This window comes from Meleagris gallopavo, chromosome 20 (assembly GCF_000146605.3).
Source record: "Meleagris gallopavo isolate NT-WF06-2002-E0010 breed Aviagen turkey brand Nicholas breeding stock chromosome 20, Turkey_5.1, whole genome shotgun sequence".
Classification (NCBI taxonomy): domain Eukaryota; kingdom Metazoa; phylum Chordata; class Aves; order Galliformes; family Phasianidae; genus Meleagris; species Meleagris gallopavo.
This window is the reverse complement of record NC_015030.2, coordinates 1,999,729-2,015,202: the sequence shown is the minus strand read 5'-3', so window position 1 is coordinate 2,015,202 and position 15,474 is coordinate 1,999,729. Positions and strand designations below refer to the sequence as shown.

Sequence of the window (15,474 nt, the reverse complement as noted above, 5' to 3'; positions counted from 1 at the left end):
TTTTTTCTCTCTCTTTTGGATTGGGAAAGTTGTGTTAGACCACATTTATTGAATGCACATGGCAGATAACTGCTTCTCTCTGTCTTATTTGCAAACAGCCCTCTGTAGTCTCTGGGTCCTGTTGCTGGTCACACACCCACAGAGCGACAGCGGTGCTTCTTTAGCATCAGCGTTGATGGCAGTACTGGTGGCACTGCTGCACAAAGGCTGGAAGGAGAAACAGGCATCTCACAGCCGAGCTGCTAAATGCAGCCGTGAGATTCTTTTTCTCTAAAATCTTAAATATAATCTCCTTTTTTGGGGATATGAAAGTTCATTGGAACTTTCTGAGTATTCAGTCAGTGCTGCCAGGGAAGGTTCTTGATTGCGGTTTATCCAGAATCTGGTAATGAATGTGCACTATGGGGGCCTGGGGATTTGGTGTATGGATTTCCCAGGGTCTAATCATCTCATAAGGCTGCAGAGTGTGACTCCTTCCCCAGTAATCTACTTAACTCCGTAATTTAGTCCTCCTTTCCCTGCGAGGAGAATGAATCTCACAGGTTGTTTGCATGACAAGCAGCTCGGGATTGTCTGAGGCGTGAAGAAGATGCTGGGAGTTAATTGTGGCAGCTTGTGTTAATGGTTTCCCATGTTTGCAGGCGGGCTGAGCGAGGAGGGGAACTGGAAAATGGATTTTGCGGGGAGGGCTGTAGCAGCACCATGTGTTTTGTTAGCTAAAATGCTAAATAAAATGTTTTGCCTCGCAAAGGATGTTCTTCCCCATCAAAAGTAATCTCGAGGGAGAGCGATGTTTGGTAGTTGGAGGATTATTGGATTTGCAGATAGAATCTGCTGTTGTAATGTCAGCTACTGACTTATGAGCGAGGCAGCTAGCTGGGAGATGGCTCTTGGCAGTTGACCATGCTGAAAATCTCCTTCAAAGTCCTTAAAACTCCAGTAGAGAATGCAAAAAGAAAAAGCCACGAACGCCAGCAAGAAAACATTTGCAGCATCCAGGCCTCCATATGGAGAGCAAATAGAGGGGTGTCCCGTCAGCAGCATTCACTCTTAGGTTGTATTAGGATCTCTTAGGTTGTATTAGGATCTCTTAGGTTGTATTAGGATCACCTTGCACCAAAACATCATTGTGCTAAGAAATGGCAGGATAAGTGTCCCGTCATCTCTGTTTGTTTTTAATGTGCCTCCCCTAAAGCCAGTCACTCTCCTTGGGAAAGGACAGGTCATGGTTAAAGGTGAGTTTGTTTCCCTCCTTTTCCTGGTTGTGAGGTTTGCTTTCATTGCAGATGTCTTCACTGAGCTTTCCCTAAATTCGGAGGAAACTGGAATGGTTTGGAAAAGCTCAGCAACAGCAAATGCTCCAGAGGGACATTTAGTGGCAACATGATTAATAAGGGACACTGCTGGTAATGCTATCAAAACAGCACTATTGCAAAAGCATCTGGAGCATCCCTCTCTGGGGCAGTGGGCTCAGACAAATGACTGCAGCAATTTATGGGCCCCTCTGCAGCACGTGCTTCTTCTCCACCTCCAAGTGTGAGGGGATCACCGGGCTGAGCGGATCAGTCTTAAGGAGAAGCAGTCCTTAGTAAATCAGGCAACTTTTTCTTGTCCCTGCTGATGGTTTGGTAACAGGGGCACAGTCCTCACTCAAACTATTCTTTTTTTTCCTGTATCTAGCAATAGCTTAAGGAGCTCTAAGAGGGAATCATTCTCCAACAGCAAGAAATGATGCAAAAATATCAGGAGAAAACCATCCTGCTTTGTGCAGGTGCTCTTGGGTCCTGCTGCCGTTCCTGCTGGGCAGGGCAGGGAGAGGGAGAGAACTGGAGAGAAGAGCTTACAAACTCCTCGCGTTTTGGGAACGCACCGAGACGAAGTGATATTGGGATTTTCCCCCTTCCTTTGTGGTTTTCACAAAATGAAAGACAACCTCGTGTGCTACACTGGGATAAACTCAAAATACGAAATGGAGGAAACCAGCCACGCTGACACAGGACTCAATGCAGCCTTCCAAAACCAAAATAGTTTTATGTCATACCCTAGCATGCAGCAGTCACAGATCTGTGTGTGGGCTATAAGAAATGCCTTCCTTTCTTTTTTTGGAGGAGGAACTTCATTTAGCATCTAAATGATTTCAAGAATTCAGCATGGATTAAATTCCTTCCTTCATTGACACGAAACTTTCACGTTGCTTCCAAACGGTGTTGTTCTATCAGCCCTCTGCTCTTCAGGCTCCATTTACCACAAACTTCTCAAAGTGATGATACAACTCAGCTCCAATTTCTTGTCGTGGCTCTGTAATTGTTGGCTCGGTGGTTTGACAGAGGCTGCTTCCCCCAGCCTGTTTCCCTTGGCCTTTTGAGGAGGCTCTCACAGTCGTTAGCAGCTATCAGTGGTATTAATAAGGAGGGTCTGTGTCAAGGTTTCTACATGCAGGCTGATGCATTTCTGCAGAAACTGGAGCAAAACATTTTCTTTTGGAAAAATTGCTGTTGACTTCAAAATCAATGCTGTCTCATTTACGAGTCTTCTCCGAAGTGGAAGGAGCCGGGCTGAAAGGTGTTGGAGTTTCTTGGCTTTTTTTCAGTGCTGCGTTTGAGATGATCAGCACTTGCTCACTGCAGCACTGCCTTTTTGGGATGTCCCTGCCGTGCCGTTCTTCCTGAAGTGGTTCTGATGGCTCAGTGAGTACCTTTCTCAGAGCAGAACCAAGCATATCTGCTGCTTTGGCTTCATCCAGAGGGAGCCAGGAGCATTCTTAGAGGTTTGCCAGCCTTGTATTATCAAAGCCGTGAGCAACTTGCTCCGAGTTGATGTTGACTGTACTCTGAGCATTGGGTTGCACTGGAAACCAATGGTGCCTTTCCTCTTGAAGGTTTTATGATTTAGGACTTATTGTCTTCTCTTTGGATTGACCAGATCTTGCTGTTCAAGTGCTGGATTCGCCTCGTGTAACCAAGCTCCTGGTGGACAGATTAATACTTGGGAAGCAGTTTTCATCATCTGCTGTTGACTCTTGTTTGCAGCCTGAGCCTTCACTCTGCGTTACGTCTCTTCTGGCTCTTGACTACATAAGACTTTGATGCTGAGGGCTTGAGGAAGGCTGGTAGCATCCTGCACTTAGCTGGCCTTATTTCTTGAGCCTCGTGGCACTCTGCTGTTACTGGAGGAACTCCTGGCCTCAGCCAAGCGCATTAGTGATAAAATTGTGGCTACCGTGGTAGTCGTACCCAAAGGTTCCTCTTTGAGGCTCTTCTCCAAGGCCTGTAGCAAATGGAGACAGACACGAGTGAAGCAGTTGGAAGAATAGTTCAGACTTTAAGTCAACATGGAATGAAAAAGTAAAAAAGAGAGGTAGGTGTGTGTAACTTGTTCAGACATTGAACGCAATTAATCTTCATCTGCGGCTTTTTAAATAAGCAGCAGCCAGAGTACCCCAGATTTGCAACCCGTGTTTGTTCAGATGTAATGGATGCGGGGGGAATTCTTTCCGAGCCTCACCCCACAGAGCATCATCTTTCCAGGTAGGTTTACATCAAGTGAATGGGCCGGAGCACAGCTGCACAGTGCAGGTTTGTTAACCACGCAGCAGCTCTGTGTGATGGGGGCATCCATGTGTAAGGCTGGCACTCATTTCATTCTTGACTCTTTTGTACCCATTTGTAATTTTTTTTTCTTAAAGAAAAAAAAAAAATCCATGCTGCCTTTCAGCTAGAGCTGCTCAGACTTAAGTCTGTGTAAAGATGATTTATGGTGCTACTAGGGGCTCCGCTGGAAATGCAAGATCTATTATGAAGTGGGATTGAACAGACCATGCTGAAATGTTTATTGCCTTCTTCAAAATAGAATACATCAGGGTTGATGGTGCCTGTCCAGGAAAGAGAGAGAGTGGTGTAGAGTGGGGCTGGTGGGGTATTTTTAGTATTCCAATAAAAGACAAGGCTTTTAAAGGAAATCACTTATTGCCATTTTGCAATCAAGAATGCAGGAGTGTTCCAGGGACTGCAAGAAATATGCTTCAAGAATGTCGGACCCATAAGGAACTAATCATTAAATATTCTCTCTTTTCCACCCCCGTTTCTTGCTCTGAGGAAGCCATTTAGAAGCTTTGCAATTTGTATGTAAATCTCAGCCCTTCTGACCACGCAGTTAAGTATCCAAGTGACTTAGGAGCCAGCATCCCATTTTCAGGAGTTCTTACAATTCCTGTGCAAGTAGGGCACTTTTTAAAATAGAAGACACATGGACCAGACTTCAAGAACACTTAATCTGACCTGAAATGACTTGGTATGAACAGTATATGATGTTTTTGTGCTATAACCCTCCGTGGTCAGTGCCTTGCTGGTAAAGTTCCTCTCGCCTGCTCAGATAGAGCAGTAAAGCTGCACTTCTGTTTCTGCAGCTTATTCCTTTCATTGGACTGACTTGAGCTGTGATTTCTTTATTTTACTTATTTTACTGTTGCCTTCACGCATAACGCTAGCTGTTGATGCTTTAAGCATTTCAGAAGCATCCTGGCACTATAATACATCCATCTCACCCAGTAACCCCAGCATTTGGTTGAGTGAAAAACAAAGGAGGAGGCAAAAGATAATACCTCCTCAAGTGATTTAAGAGCCTTCTGGGACGATTTACTGATGTGTCTGAGCAGATCTGGGGCTACCTGCTCCCTCTCCCCACGCTCCCATCTCTTTCCTTGTGCTGGCACAGCATCCTGGTGAGCCGGTTCAGGGAGCTATAATGGCAGAAACTGACCCTACCAAAAACAAAGCCGGGGTGTCAGCACAGCGGCAGATGGACACAGGCAGATGTCCCTTCTGTGCCAGGCCAGCAGAGCAATCCTTTCATTTTATTTATTTTTCCCGTTTGTTTTTACTGGAGGAACAACAGCCCCCCACTGGGATCATCTGTCGTGTCCCTGCACAGCGCTGCCCCAGGTAGCGGCTTGGGGTGGCGGTTCCTTTTGGGATCCATTGGGGGCTGCCAGCTGGGCTGCAGCCCTGTGCCAGTGTGCAGGCTGCTGGGGAAGGAGCAAAGGACGGATGGATTTGAGGAGGAGCTGCGACTCTGGGATGTAACCCATCCTAGCCCTGCTGTCTGTGCAGATTGGTAAAGGTTGGGGAAAGATTTAAAGCTAAATGAGGGGAGATTTAGGTTGGATGTGAGGTGGAAATTCTTCACTTAAAGAGCAGTGAGACACTGGCACTGCTGGCTGTGGGTGCCCCATCCCTGAAGGTGCCCAAGGCCATGGATGGGCCCTGGGCAGCCTGAGTTGGGGGAAGGTACCCAGCCCCTTCCAACCCAACCCAACCAAGGTCCCTTCCAACCCAACCCAACCCAACTACGCCACGCCCAACGGTCCCTACCCCAACCCAAACCCCAACGGGACCACCCCAAACGGGTACCCCTTCCCAAACCCCAACTACCAACCCCAACCCAACGGACACCCAACTCGCCCTACCAACCCAATCCAACCCAACCCAAGGCACCCAATGCCCTTCCAACCCAATCCAACCCAACCCAAGGCACCCAAGGTCCTTCCAACCCAACCCAAACAGCCCTGCAACTCAACCATTTTATGATTCCCTGCTGGTTTTTGCACAGCATATGCCAGAAAGTAAGAGTTCAGGTGCCACCTGTGTATTGGTTGGACTCACTTGAGTGAGCCTGGTCTAAAGGCAGGGATTTGTAGGATCCCACCCAGGCTTGTTTTGTTTCCTTTCTTCTGGGAAGGCTTAGTGCATGCTGCTGGTTTTCAGACTTTCACAAGTCCCGTTCCAAACTGTAACACAGTTGCTCAGAAATGCAGCCCAGTTCTTGACTGATCTTGTTTCTTGGCATTGCTTATGTAAGGGAAAGGATGCTAGAGAGCTTGGAGAAGGGAAAGTTGGAAAGTGTGCGTGCTTATTTAATTTTAAGAAAAAGGAAGAAAAATAAGCTACATGCAAAAAAATCCAGTAACCGTGTCTGCCGATGACCTTTGGGTTTGGAAATAGTTTGATAATAGCAGTGTGAGGACAGGCAAGGAAAGTCTGTGAAGTCACTTGAGCAAGAGCAAAAGGAAAAACATGAGCACGTTTCCAGCTTCGTGCATGCTGGGGTCTGGGTGATGTCCTGCACTGGGCTGGCTGTGTGCAGCCTGTGCTTCCCTTGCACACATCACCAAAAGCATCAGGCAGAGCTCGTGGGAGCCGCCAGGTTTGACTGGAAGTAAAATAGACAGTATCAGGGAAAGCACCAGTTAGAGGCTCCTGCATGGAACGGTGGGCTTAAATTGTTGGTGTTTGCTGGGCATGGGTGCGAAGCCCTGCACAAACAGGGGAACTTTCAGCTTTTCCCTCTGTGAATTTGTGTCCAGTCTTTGTGCAGTGAGGACTGCAGTAAGTGGTTTTATTAGCAAGTCATCAGAAGAGTTTGCAGAAGGCGTTGCTTAGATATGTGTGTGAGCTGTTTCAGTACTCTTGGACTCAGTAATGCTGCATCAAATGTACGTGGAACTGTCTATCCCAGTAGCCCTGTGTGATAGCTATGGTTCACCCAGCTCCCTAGAAGGACAGGTTATCACAGTCCTGCTCTTGCTGTGCCCTCGACCTCTCTTCAAACCCAAACAGATGTCACACCTCTCTCTGAGCTGCAGTTCTGCACGTGGAAGGGAAATTGTCTCAGTAGTCCTCACCTCCACCAGCAACCTTCCTGAGCCGAGCCTGCTTTCGTCTGCGTCTCCCCTTGGCACAGGAGCTGGATGAACTGTATCTTAAGGAGATGTAGAGGTATCACCGTGTTTGCATTTACGTGGCACCTTGAGCTTTGGATTGCGGCCATCAAGGAGTGCCAGAAGCACAGATTCCCTTGGTGCAGAGTGAGCAGTGGCTGTGCTGGAGATGTGAGCAGTGGTGGGAGCCCACGGGTGGGAGGGCTGCGCTCAGCTCCGCCGCTCCTCCGGCCGCGGCAGTTCATTTGAGGTTGGGTTTTTACAAAATACACATCGCTTTCTTGAAAGAATATGGGATTTCACTGCAGGTGCTCTTGGAAGTAGTTCAATGTGCTATCTGGCATGCGTTTGTAATTTGAAAAATAGATTAGAAGAGAAGCAAATTGAGGTCTAACAATAATGGATTAAGGGAAACGCTTATCTCACTTCCTGCTGTTCTGTTGGGCTGTGCGTGTGGTTTGGGACCCAAACACTGGGAATCATTTGATCACTGAAGCAATAAAAGTTTTGGATTTAAACCCACTTTGCCTCTCTCTTGGAGCTGGCTTTGCCATTTGTTTTTATCTCGCTCTTGTTTGCCAGCAGGTGCTGCTGTCAGTGCTGGGAGGTGCATTGTGACCCAATGGAAGGCTCGTGCTAACAGCATCACACTGCAGAGAGAGGAGCACGGCAGCAAAATGCAGCTTTTCATAGCATAGAATAGCAGAGTCAGCGAGGTTGGAAATGACCTTTAAGATCACCCCAACCCAGCCCACCGTGCCCAGCGACCACATCCTCCAGTGCCACATCTCCTCTGTTTCAGGACAGCCCCAGGAACGGTGATCCCACCACCTCCATGGGCAGCTGTGTCACTGCATCACCACTCTTTGGGAGAAGAACGTTTTCCAAATATCCAGCCTGAACCTCCCCTGAAGGGGATATGTGAACCAACGTGGCCCGAGGAGTTACCACCTGGAGCAACGCCTGTGCATTTGGTTCTGTTCCCACATTTCACCTAGCGTTGCGTGGGTAACTCCCAGAGCAGAATAACTCCCGAGCTTTTCGTCCTACACAGGAATGACCTAGCTCTGTCTCTTTTCCAAACAAGGAATTAATAATGCAATAGTTGTTGTTTCCAAAGAGCTTAGCTTTCATGAGCAGTGTCTCCTTTTTTCCCTCAGACCCAATGAAACACATGGGCGTTGGAGCCTTTAATAACCCTTCTCGGAGCCTGGTCTTGATTTGTGTGAGTGCTGCCAATGATTTCCATGTCAGAGCTGAGAAGTACGAGCGCAGTGTTGAATTTCTGGGCTGACCAAGGGAGGTCAGAAGCAATAATGCTGGACTCCCCGGTGGACAGGCGTGGGACAGCACACAGCCACGGCGCTTTGCACAGCCCCAGCACAGGTTTGGCTGTCACAGAGCTAATAAAGAGCGGGGCCTCCAGGGAGATGGCTTCGGTGATGCAGGTGTAGGGATCGGGGAGTGTATTTACATACAAGCCAGCTTAATAGCGTGGGATTTGTGCTAAAGTGGTTCTTAATGCAACACAAATTGCGTGCCCTGTCTCACTTGAAGGCAGGAGGATGTTAGGGGGAGAGGTTTTATAGCTTTTGGGGGAGAAAGTGGCTTCTTTTAGGGAAGGCGAAGGGCAGCAGGACGGCTGTGCTGGGTGCTTGCTGTGCTGGATGAGCACGTTAGGGGCAGGAGTGGGGCTGTGCTGCCCTGACAGGTTGGGGCCAGGAATTGGGCAGCAAATTAACTCACTGAAAAAGTAGATAAAGGTGTTGGCTTTTGTTGTTGTTGTTTTTTTTAACACTGTGAGGTTAAGATGTCCATAAAGAAAGCAGCCCAGCCTCTGGTTGCAGCTCCATCCTCTCCCTGCTTCCCTCCCGCCCCATAAAACAGCCATTATGTGTTTATAAGTTAGCGCTCCGTGTCTGGTATAAAAGAAGACTTGTTCATAAACTTCTGGAGAGACAGTTCGGTGGGAATATAACTTTCTTGGCACAAAACAAGCGGCTTTTTCCAGATAATGTAATGCTATACCAGGCTTTTTAAAGTCCTAGCCTGCTATTTATTATTTTTACATTGTCTATAAAAGACACCAGTGCTGAGGATGGCACTGCACTGAATTGAACAGAATCACCCCAAGGAAGGAGAAGCTGTCCCTCTGCGTGTGCTCGTATTTACTTCTCCTATTTATCAGGCCTGTCCACTGCAGTGAGGACTGGAAGAGCTCATCGAGTCCAGAGCTCGGCTATCACAAGCGAACTCACCCCGCGCTTGCTTTCATCAGTTCTGCTAGGATGCTGCAAAATTATTTTGGACCTTCTCCCCACTGCTTGCCAGTGCCACTGGGCTGCACCCAGAGAGCCCAGCACTGCTGCCCACACTGGGGTGCCCCGTCTCTGGAGGTGGGCGATGGATGGCCCTGGGCAGCCTGAGCTGGGGGTGCAGTCAGTCGGGTGCCTTCCAACCCAACCATTGCGGGGTTCCATCAACCCCCATGGAACCATGGGGTTCAATCTCAGTGGCTGTGGTACTGTAGGACAGTGCTCATGGGAAATCAACGGGCTGATAGAGGTGGACCAGAGATCCTTTGACACATATTCAGGAGGGAGTTGTCAAAACAAGATGTATTTATGACAGAGTTCCTGCCTGCCTTTTCAAAAGGCACTTGAGTCCCGGCCAGATCCTGAACACGCTCGGATTCCCAGGAGTTACACTGAGCACAATGATGGATATTTCACAGTAAATGCTGCCTTGTCACAAAGCTGGCATGAGCAGCAGTGGGCTGTGAAGGCATCAGCATCAGCTGTGTGCTGAGGAGCAGAAATCAGAGCTGGGCTCCAGCCGTGGTTGGCACTAACACCAAAGGGCACCGGGAGGGAGCTCAGCATACCCAGAGCTCACACCTCCTGCCCTGGGCTCTGAGTGCCACCCGATTGCTGCACGTTGCACTGACCCACCCCATCCCCTCTATCTCCTATGGGAGCAAATCCTCATACACTGCTTTTGGGGACGGGGCAGCGGCTCTGGGTTTTAATAACCATCTCTTTCCAAGAGTAAATGCAGAATGTTTCCTTCTGCTGCCCCGCATGCTCTGCAACTTCCCACTGGTGCCCATCAGCCTCAGTCTGTGCGTCCCCAACCTTCCCTGCTGCGCAGCGCTGCTGTGTTTACGTGCACTTCTTCTTGGGAGCTGTGAAGGAATAATTACGCCCCATTAACTCGGTATCGTTAATAGCTCACACCTACAGAACGTGTTCCAAGAAACTGATCTCGCTCGTCTCTTAATTGCTGAAGTCCATAAACTCCACTGCACTGAAACCGTGCAAAGGATTTGCACCCTCTAAACTGCCTCCCCCCTGTGCAGAGCGCAGATGTGCACACAGAGGCACCTCGCGTGGTGCTGAGCATTGTGAGCACAGCCTGGGGGGCAAAGCAGGTCCAGATTGGGCTGAGCAGAGCGGGAGGAGCAGTGCTGGAAAAACACGTCGGGCCTGGCGCTGAGATGGTTCCTGCACAGAAAACATGACACTATTGACAAAGAGCTGTCTCTAATATCCTTTTCCAGCTTGGAAAGAGGAGTTTATTTTAATACATCCTTTTTTAATTGCCATGAGCTGGACTTGTAAATATTCTAAGTGGTTGAGTAATCGTCATCTGCTCACGGACTGAGAGTGGGGACGTTTTTTTTCCGCTCTTGGAGCCCCAGTGTGTTCCCACAGCTCTGCTGGGAGTGCTGCGGGCAGACACCGACCCGGAGCCCACTGCTGGAGGGCCCTGTGTGGGGCTGTGTGCGCAGCCCGGCCCCCCAAGGCAGTGCTTCTGCCCATCCGTGGGCTCGGGGATGTGGGGCAGTGGCTGCACCGTGGCGCAGAGCTCTGCCGTGCCCACCAGCATTGCCCCACGTTCATTTTCCAAAGGCAGGTACAGCGCTGGGAGCTGCGCTCACACTCTGCAGAGTCCTCTGGAAGTGGGAGTAGTTTGCGTTGGAAACAATTTCCTGATGCAATTTGGGTTTCCTCCCCAATAATCCTTTCCCCCGGCGGGACGGTACAGAGGGATTCCAGAGCAGCCCTCGCAATGAGCTGAACGTATCCCCTGTAATCTTTGTGAGGCAGATGTCAGAGCAGGAAGATACTCCGCAGGCACAGCTAAAAAATTAATTTGGGGGGTCAGCGAGAGAAGAGCAACGTGACTCGGGGGCTCACAGTGCTGCGGGAATGGAGATGTGCCTGGGGGGGCAGCGGGGTGCTGGGGGGGAGGGAGATCTAATTGCAAAAGACCAATTGTAAAAGATGAAGGCAGCAACCTTACCGCCTCGTCTCATCTCTTCCAGGAATGCTGGTGGTGATCGTGCTGCTGCTGATTGCCATCGCTGTGGTCGCTGTCTGGCCGACGAAGTAGGGGGGGCCCGACGGAGCTGCAGCTGAGCTCCGCAGAGAGCCCTGTGCTGCACAGAGCCCTGCTGTGCTTCCGATGAGCCCCGCAGCGTCAGCATGAAGCCGTGTCCAGCAGACGTCGTCCCTCCGCTCGGCGCACGGCTGAGGACTCTCTCCCTGCCTGGATTTCACGCGGTGGGAGGACGCAGCCGTGCAGTGGGTGCACGTCCCAGAGCAGCTCCACCACAAGAGCTGACGATGTGCTCCCTGCCTGCCCGCTGCTGCTGGGTACAGGGGGCCCCTGGGTGCACAGTGTGCTTAAAGCACACCCGCCCTGTTCTGCCGTGCCCTGGGACGTGTGCTGGTGTCCGTGCTCCCATCCTGGGGCTGAGATCTGCCTCCTCCTTTTACAATTTTAAACTGAAGGGAAGGATGACTTACTAAAACGATCGAAAAGTGATACTGAACACTCATTCATGGCCAAAAAAAAAAAAAAAATGTTATTTTGTTATCTTTGCCAATTTGATTTCTGACTTGGTAGAGCAAGCAATAACTACAGAATAAAAGCTGGTCTGTTTCTATACGACTCGTCTGCCTGCTGTCGGAGCGCTTGCCATCACTCCATGGCACACAGCACCCAGGAGCTGACTTTGGGGAGGGGCTCTGCTGCCTCCCAGAGGGACCCCCAGATTTACCTTCTGGTGACATCTGACGTCTCGTTGCTGTGGCCATGGGGCCCAGGAGCCCATTTGCCATTTCACACCGCACTGAGAGCTCAGGATGGGGGGGGGGAAGGACCTCACTGAACCATTTGTCCCCGCAGTAAAGATCTGAGATTTCTGCCCTCCGTGATGTTTTGGAATGAATAAATCAATGGAGCCACCGAGAGCATGGGTCACACGGCTGACCCCAGAGCTGTCTGCAGCACCGTTTGCAGCACCGTTTGCTTGGGTTTTTTTTTTCCTCTAGGGCTGAAATCCCCCCTCCTGCAGGGATGGGAAGCATCGTGGGGCTCTGCCCCATCCCAGCTGTGGGTTGGCACCCAGAGGTGTCCCCATACTCTGGGGGTGGTGGGAAGCAGAGCTCCATGCACACCGTGACGGTTTACAAGAGTTTATTCGATGCGTTTCTGACTTTAGTTCTAGCAGTGGGTGCTGGACAGTTACAAGCTCCTTCAGGTTCAGTTACAGCCAATCTAACGAAACGAACCGAGAGGAAAAAATAAACCAAAAAACGGAACAAAAAAAAACCCCAAAAACCAACAGTAACTTGGCAAAACAATAAGAAAATCCACAACTTTTTTTTTTTTTCACGTGTCATTAAATATATTCATATATAATAACCATAATATATTAGTATGCATCGTAAAGAAACATTGCCCAAAGCCGTATGCAATGGTCGTAACTAAACAACATTTACAGTTCAAGATATTAACAGAAATAATCAAAACCATAAAAATGAACACAGGTTTGTGGCAGCTCCAGGACCGAGAGGAGGCGGCTGCGTGGGGACGGATGCGATGGAGGGGACGGAGTGATGGTGGTTTGGGCATTTGTGCTGCTCCTCGGCCCCATCCCAACCTCTGCTCACGTCCCCCTGGGTTGTCTCCATGTCACAGCGGGGTCCCAGCACTGTGGGATGGTGCCCCAAGGGATGCTGGGCTCATGGGATGAGCGTGCGATTGACACGTGGCGGTGACACGGCGCAGCTCTGACTGTGGAGGTGATGTTGGGGGTGAAGATTTGCCTCGCTGGGTGACGGCTGCGGGTTCCCCTGGGTGATCCTGGGGCTGTGGGGGCTGTGGGGAAGGGCTGCACCCATGGACACCCAATGCTGGGACGTCCCAAGAGATGGACACCAGTGGCAGCAGTGGCACCATTTGCACCAAAGGCACCAAAAGCATGAATTGTACCAGTGGCACCAGTAGCACCAGTTGCACCAGCTGCGTCAAAGTCACTGAGAGGAGCAGTTGTACCAGTGGCACCAGTGACAACTGGTTGCACCAAGGTCACCAAAAGTCACCAAGGTCACCGAGGGCACCAGTTGTACCAGTGACACCAGTGGCACAAATGGCACCAGTGGCACCAGTTGCACCAGCTGCATCAAAGTCACCGAGAGGAGCAGTTGTACCAGTGGCACCAGTGACAACCGGTTGCACCAAGGTCACCAAAAGTCACCAAGGTCACTGAGGGCACCAGTTGTACCAGTGACACCAGTGGCACCAGCTGCTCCTCTAGTCATGCTTACAGGGCCATGGATGGGGCTGGAACCCCAGGGGCACCAAGCCCTGGTGGCTGTATGGGAGCTGTCTGGTGGTGGAGCAGAGCTGGGAGCACTGGGGCTGTGCTGGGAGCTGGGGAAGGCTCTCGGGGGCACAGGGCACGCACTGTGAGCATCCCCACATCCCCTGTGCTCACCTTCCTGCTGTGCAGGGCAGGAAGGGACATGGGGACGGATTCTTGGTGGCCGCAGTTCCCTTGGATGCACGGCTGCTGGCTCATGTTGTGCTCTGCAGTGGGGGAATCCAGCTCTGTGCTGGGCGAGGGGATGAGTAGAGCCAGGTTTGGGGGCTGCTTTTCCCCCAGACCCCTTCCTATGGGACTGGGGGTTCTGCAGAGCTCCCTCCCTCCCTTCCTTCCTCCCTCCATGGCGGCTGCTGCCCTGGAGCCCTCTGCTTTGCACCTATTTACATGGCTGCCTCGCTTTATGGTGGTTTATGTCATTACATAAATATTGTCGATTGCTATAAAACAAGGCAAAAACCGCTGGAAAATGTCATAAAATGGATGTTTCCAAGTTTCCTGAAAGGAAAAAGAGCGGGGAGGTTTTGCTTTGCGTAGCGACTGAATGTTTGCTTCCCCCCCCAGGTATCACACTGCCCTCGCAGCCGTGGACTGGGGGACCCCAGGAGCCCCTGCTGTGCCATGGGGCTGAGCATGGGGCTGAGCAGTGCCATGGCACCCGGCCTTCGTCTGGAGGCTGTTTGCTGTCCTGGGGCAATTCTTGAGGCAGCCATGGTTGGGTGTTTCCGTGGGATGGGAGTGCAGTGTGCACCTTGTCCTGCCCTTGCCCCACTGTGAGCACCACAGCACTGAGGGGCTCGGGATGGCTGTGCCAGCTCCGTACTGGGCTGCTGCTGTAAGTTGGGGTCCGTGTTCTGAGGAGGGCTCCTCCAGCATCGCTCCTGGCTGCCTTGGTGTGGGTGCAGCGATGGCAGTTTGGTGATGGTTTGGTGGCAGGGGTTGGTTCACTGTTGTCTCAGTACTGGTTTGGTGTCGTTTTGGTGCTGGTTCAGTGTTGTTTTGCTGTGGGTTTGATGTCAGGTATCAGTTTGGTGCCAGTTTGCTGTCAGCTCCAAGTCAGTTCTGAGCCACTCCGGTGCCATCAGTGTCGCTTCGGTGCAGGTTGGTGCCCAGCAGCAGCGCAGTGCTGGCTGTCCTTTCAGTGTCGGCTCAGTGCCACCCAGCTGTCCTTTTGGTGCCATCTCGGTGCCCCTGGGTATCCCTGTCCCCCTCCCCCACCAGTGCTCACACCCCCTCTCCGCCCGACGCTTTTATCACCACATCTGCAGTCCCATCGTTGGGTTTCATGTTTTTTTTTTTAACCATTTCATCCCTCAATACAAGACGCCGTGAGCCCCCCATGCCCACCCCCCGCCCGCACCCAGCAGCGCTCAGTCCACCACCGTTCCTCCCTACGCCTTCCTACATTTCCCCTTCTTCTCCCGCTGCTGGAACTTCCGCAGCCGCCGTGCCCACGTGTCCCGCCATTGGATCACCAGGCTGCTCTTGTCCGCGATGATGCCGCTCTGGTCTGGAGAGTCCTCGGTGCTGCCCAGCAGGAGGTACTTCTTCATGGGTTTCACCTTGGGGCACTTGCAGGCGATGTCCTTGGCGTGCACCCACAGGGTCTGATCCCCACGCCGCAGCCGGTTGCTGCCCTGTTTGTAGACGGAGATGATGTTGACGGTGAACTTCCACCAGTCGGCATTTTTTTCCGCTTTCAGGATGTGGATCTGCACAGCTGGAAAAGAAGGAGGGAGAGGAGAAAGGCTGTTACGTGTGGGCTGCAGAGAGGAGAGCAAGCTCAGCCTCACCCCTCCACCCTGCACTGCACAGCTCTCCATTGCTCACCGCACATCTCTCCATCCTCCACTGCACACCCCCACCCCGCACTGCACACCCCTCCATCCCACATTGCACACTCCCCACGCTGAACTGCACACCTCTGCATTGCACACTGCACACCCCCTACCTTACACTGCAGCTCTCCATCCTGCACTGCACACCCCTCCATTGCACACTGCACACCCTCACCCCACCCTGCAAAGTATCAGTACGTTTCCTGCCGAGCATGGCATGCACACCAGCTGCTTTCATTAAAAAAAAA

The 15,474-nt window shown here is 51.2% G+C and overlaps 2 protein-coding genes across 4 annotated transcripts in view; one reads left to right on the top strand and one right to left on the bottom strand.

Moving 5' to 3' along the window:
* The window catches only part of STX8 (syntaxin 8), a 77,357-nt gene extending 65,689 nt beyond the window's left edge, over positions 1–11,668 (top strand). Inside the window, exons 8-9 of one of the 3 annotated variants that reach the window (XM_019621628.2) lie at positions 7,301–7,431; positions 7,518–10,935. In XM_019621628.2, coding sequence (XP_019477173.1) covers positions 7,301–7,413 — 113 coding nt within the window. In that variant the 3' untranslated portion in view covers positions 7,414–7,431; positions 7,518–10,935. Of the gene's footprint in view, positions 1–7,300; positions 10,936–11,042 lie in introns of those variants that run through there. The other 2 variants (XM_010721235.3, XM_019621627.2) reach the window with 2 other exon arrangements.
* Positions 11,669–12,640: 972 nt separating this feature from the next.
* NTN1 (netrin 1) overlaps positions 12,641–15,474 on the bottom strand; it is a gene marked incomplete at its 5' end in the record, with an annotated part of 49,609 nt that continues 46,775 nt past the window's right edge. Inside the window, one exon of the mRNA XM_010721234.2 lies at positions 12,641–15,108. Coding sequence (XP_010719536.2) covers positions 14,780–15,108 — 329 coding nt within the window. The remainder of the gene's footprint in view (positions 15,109–15,474) is intronic.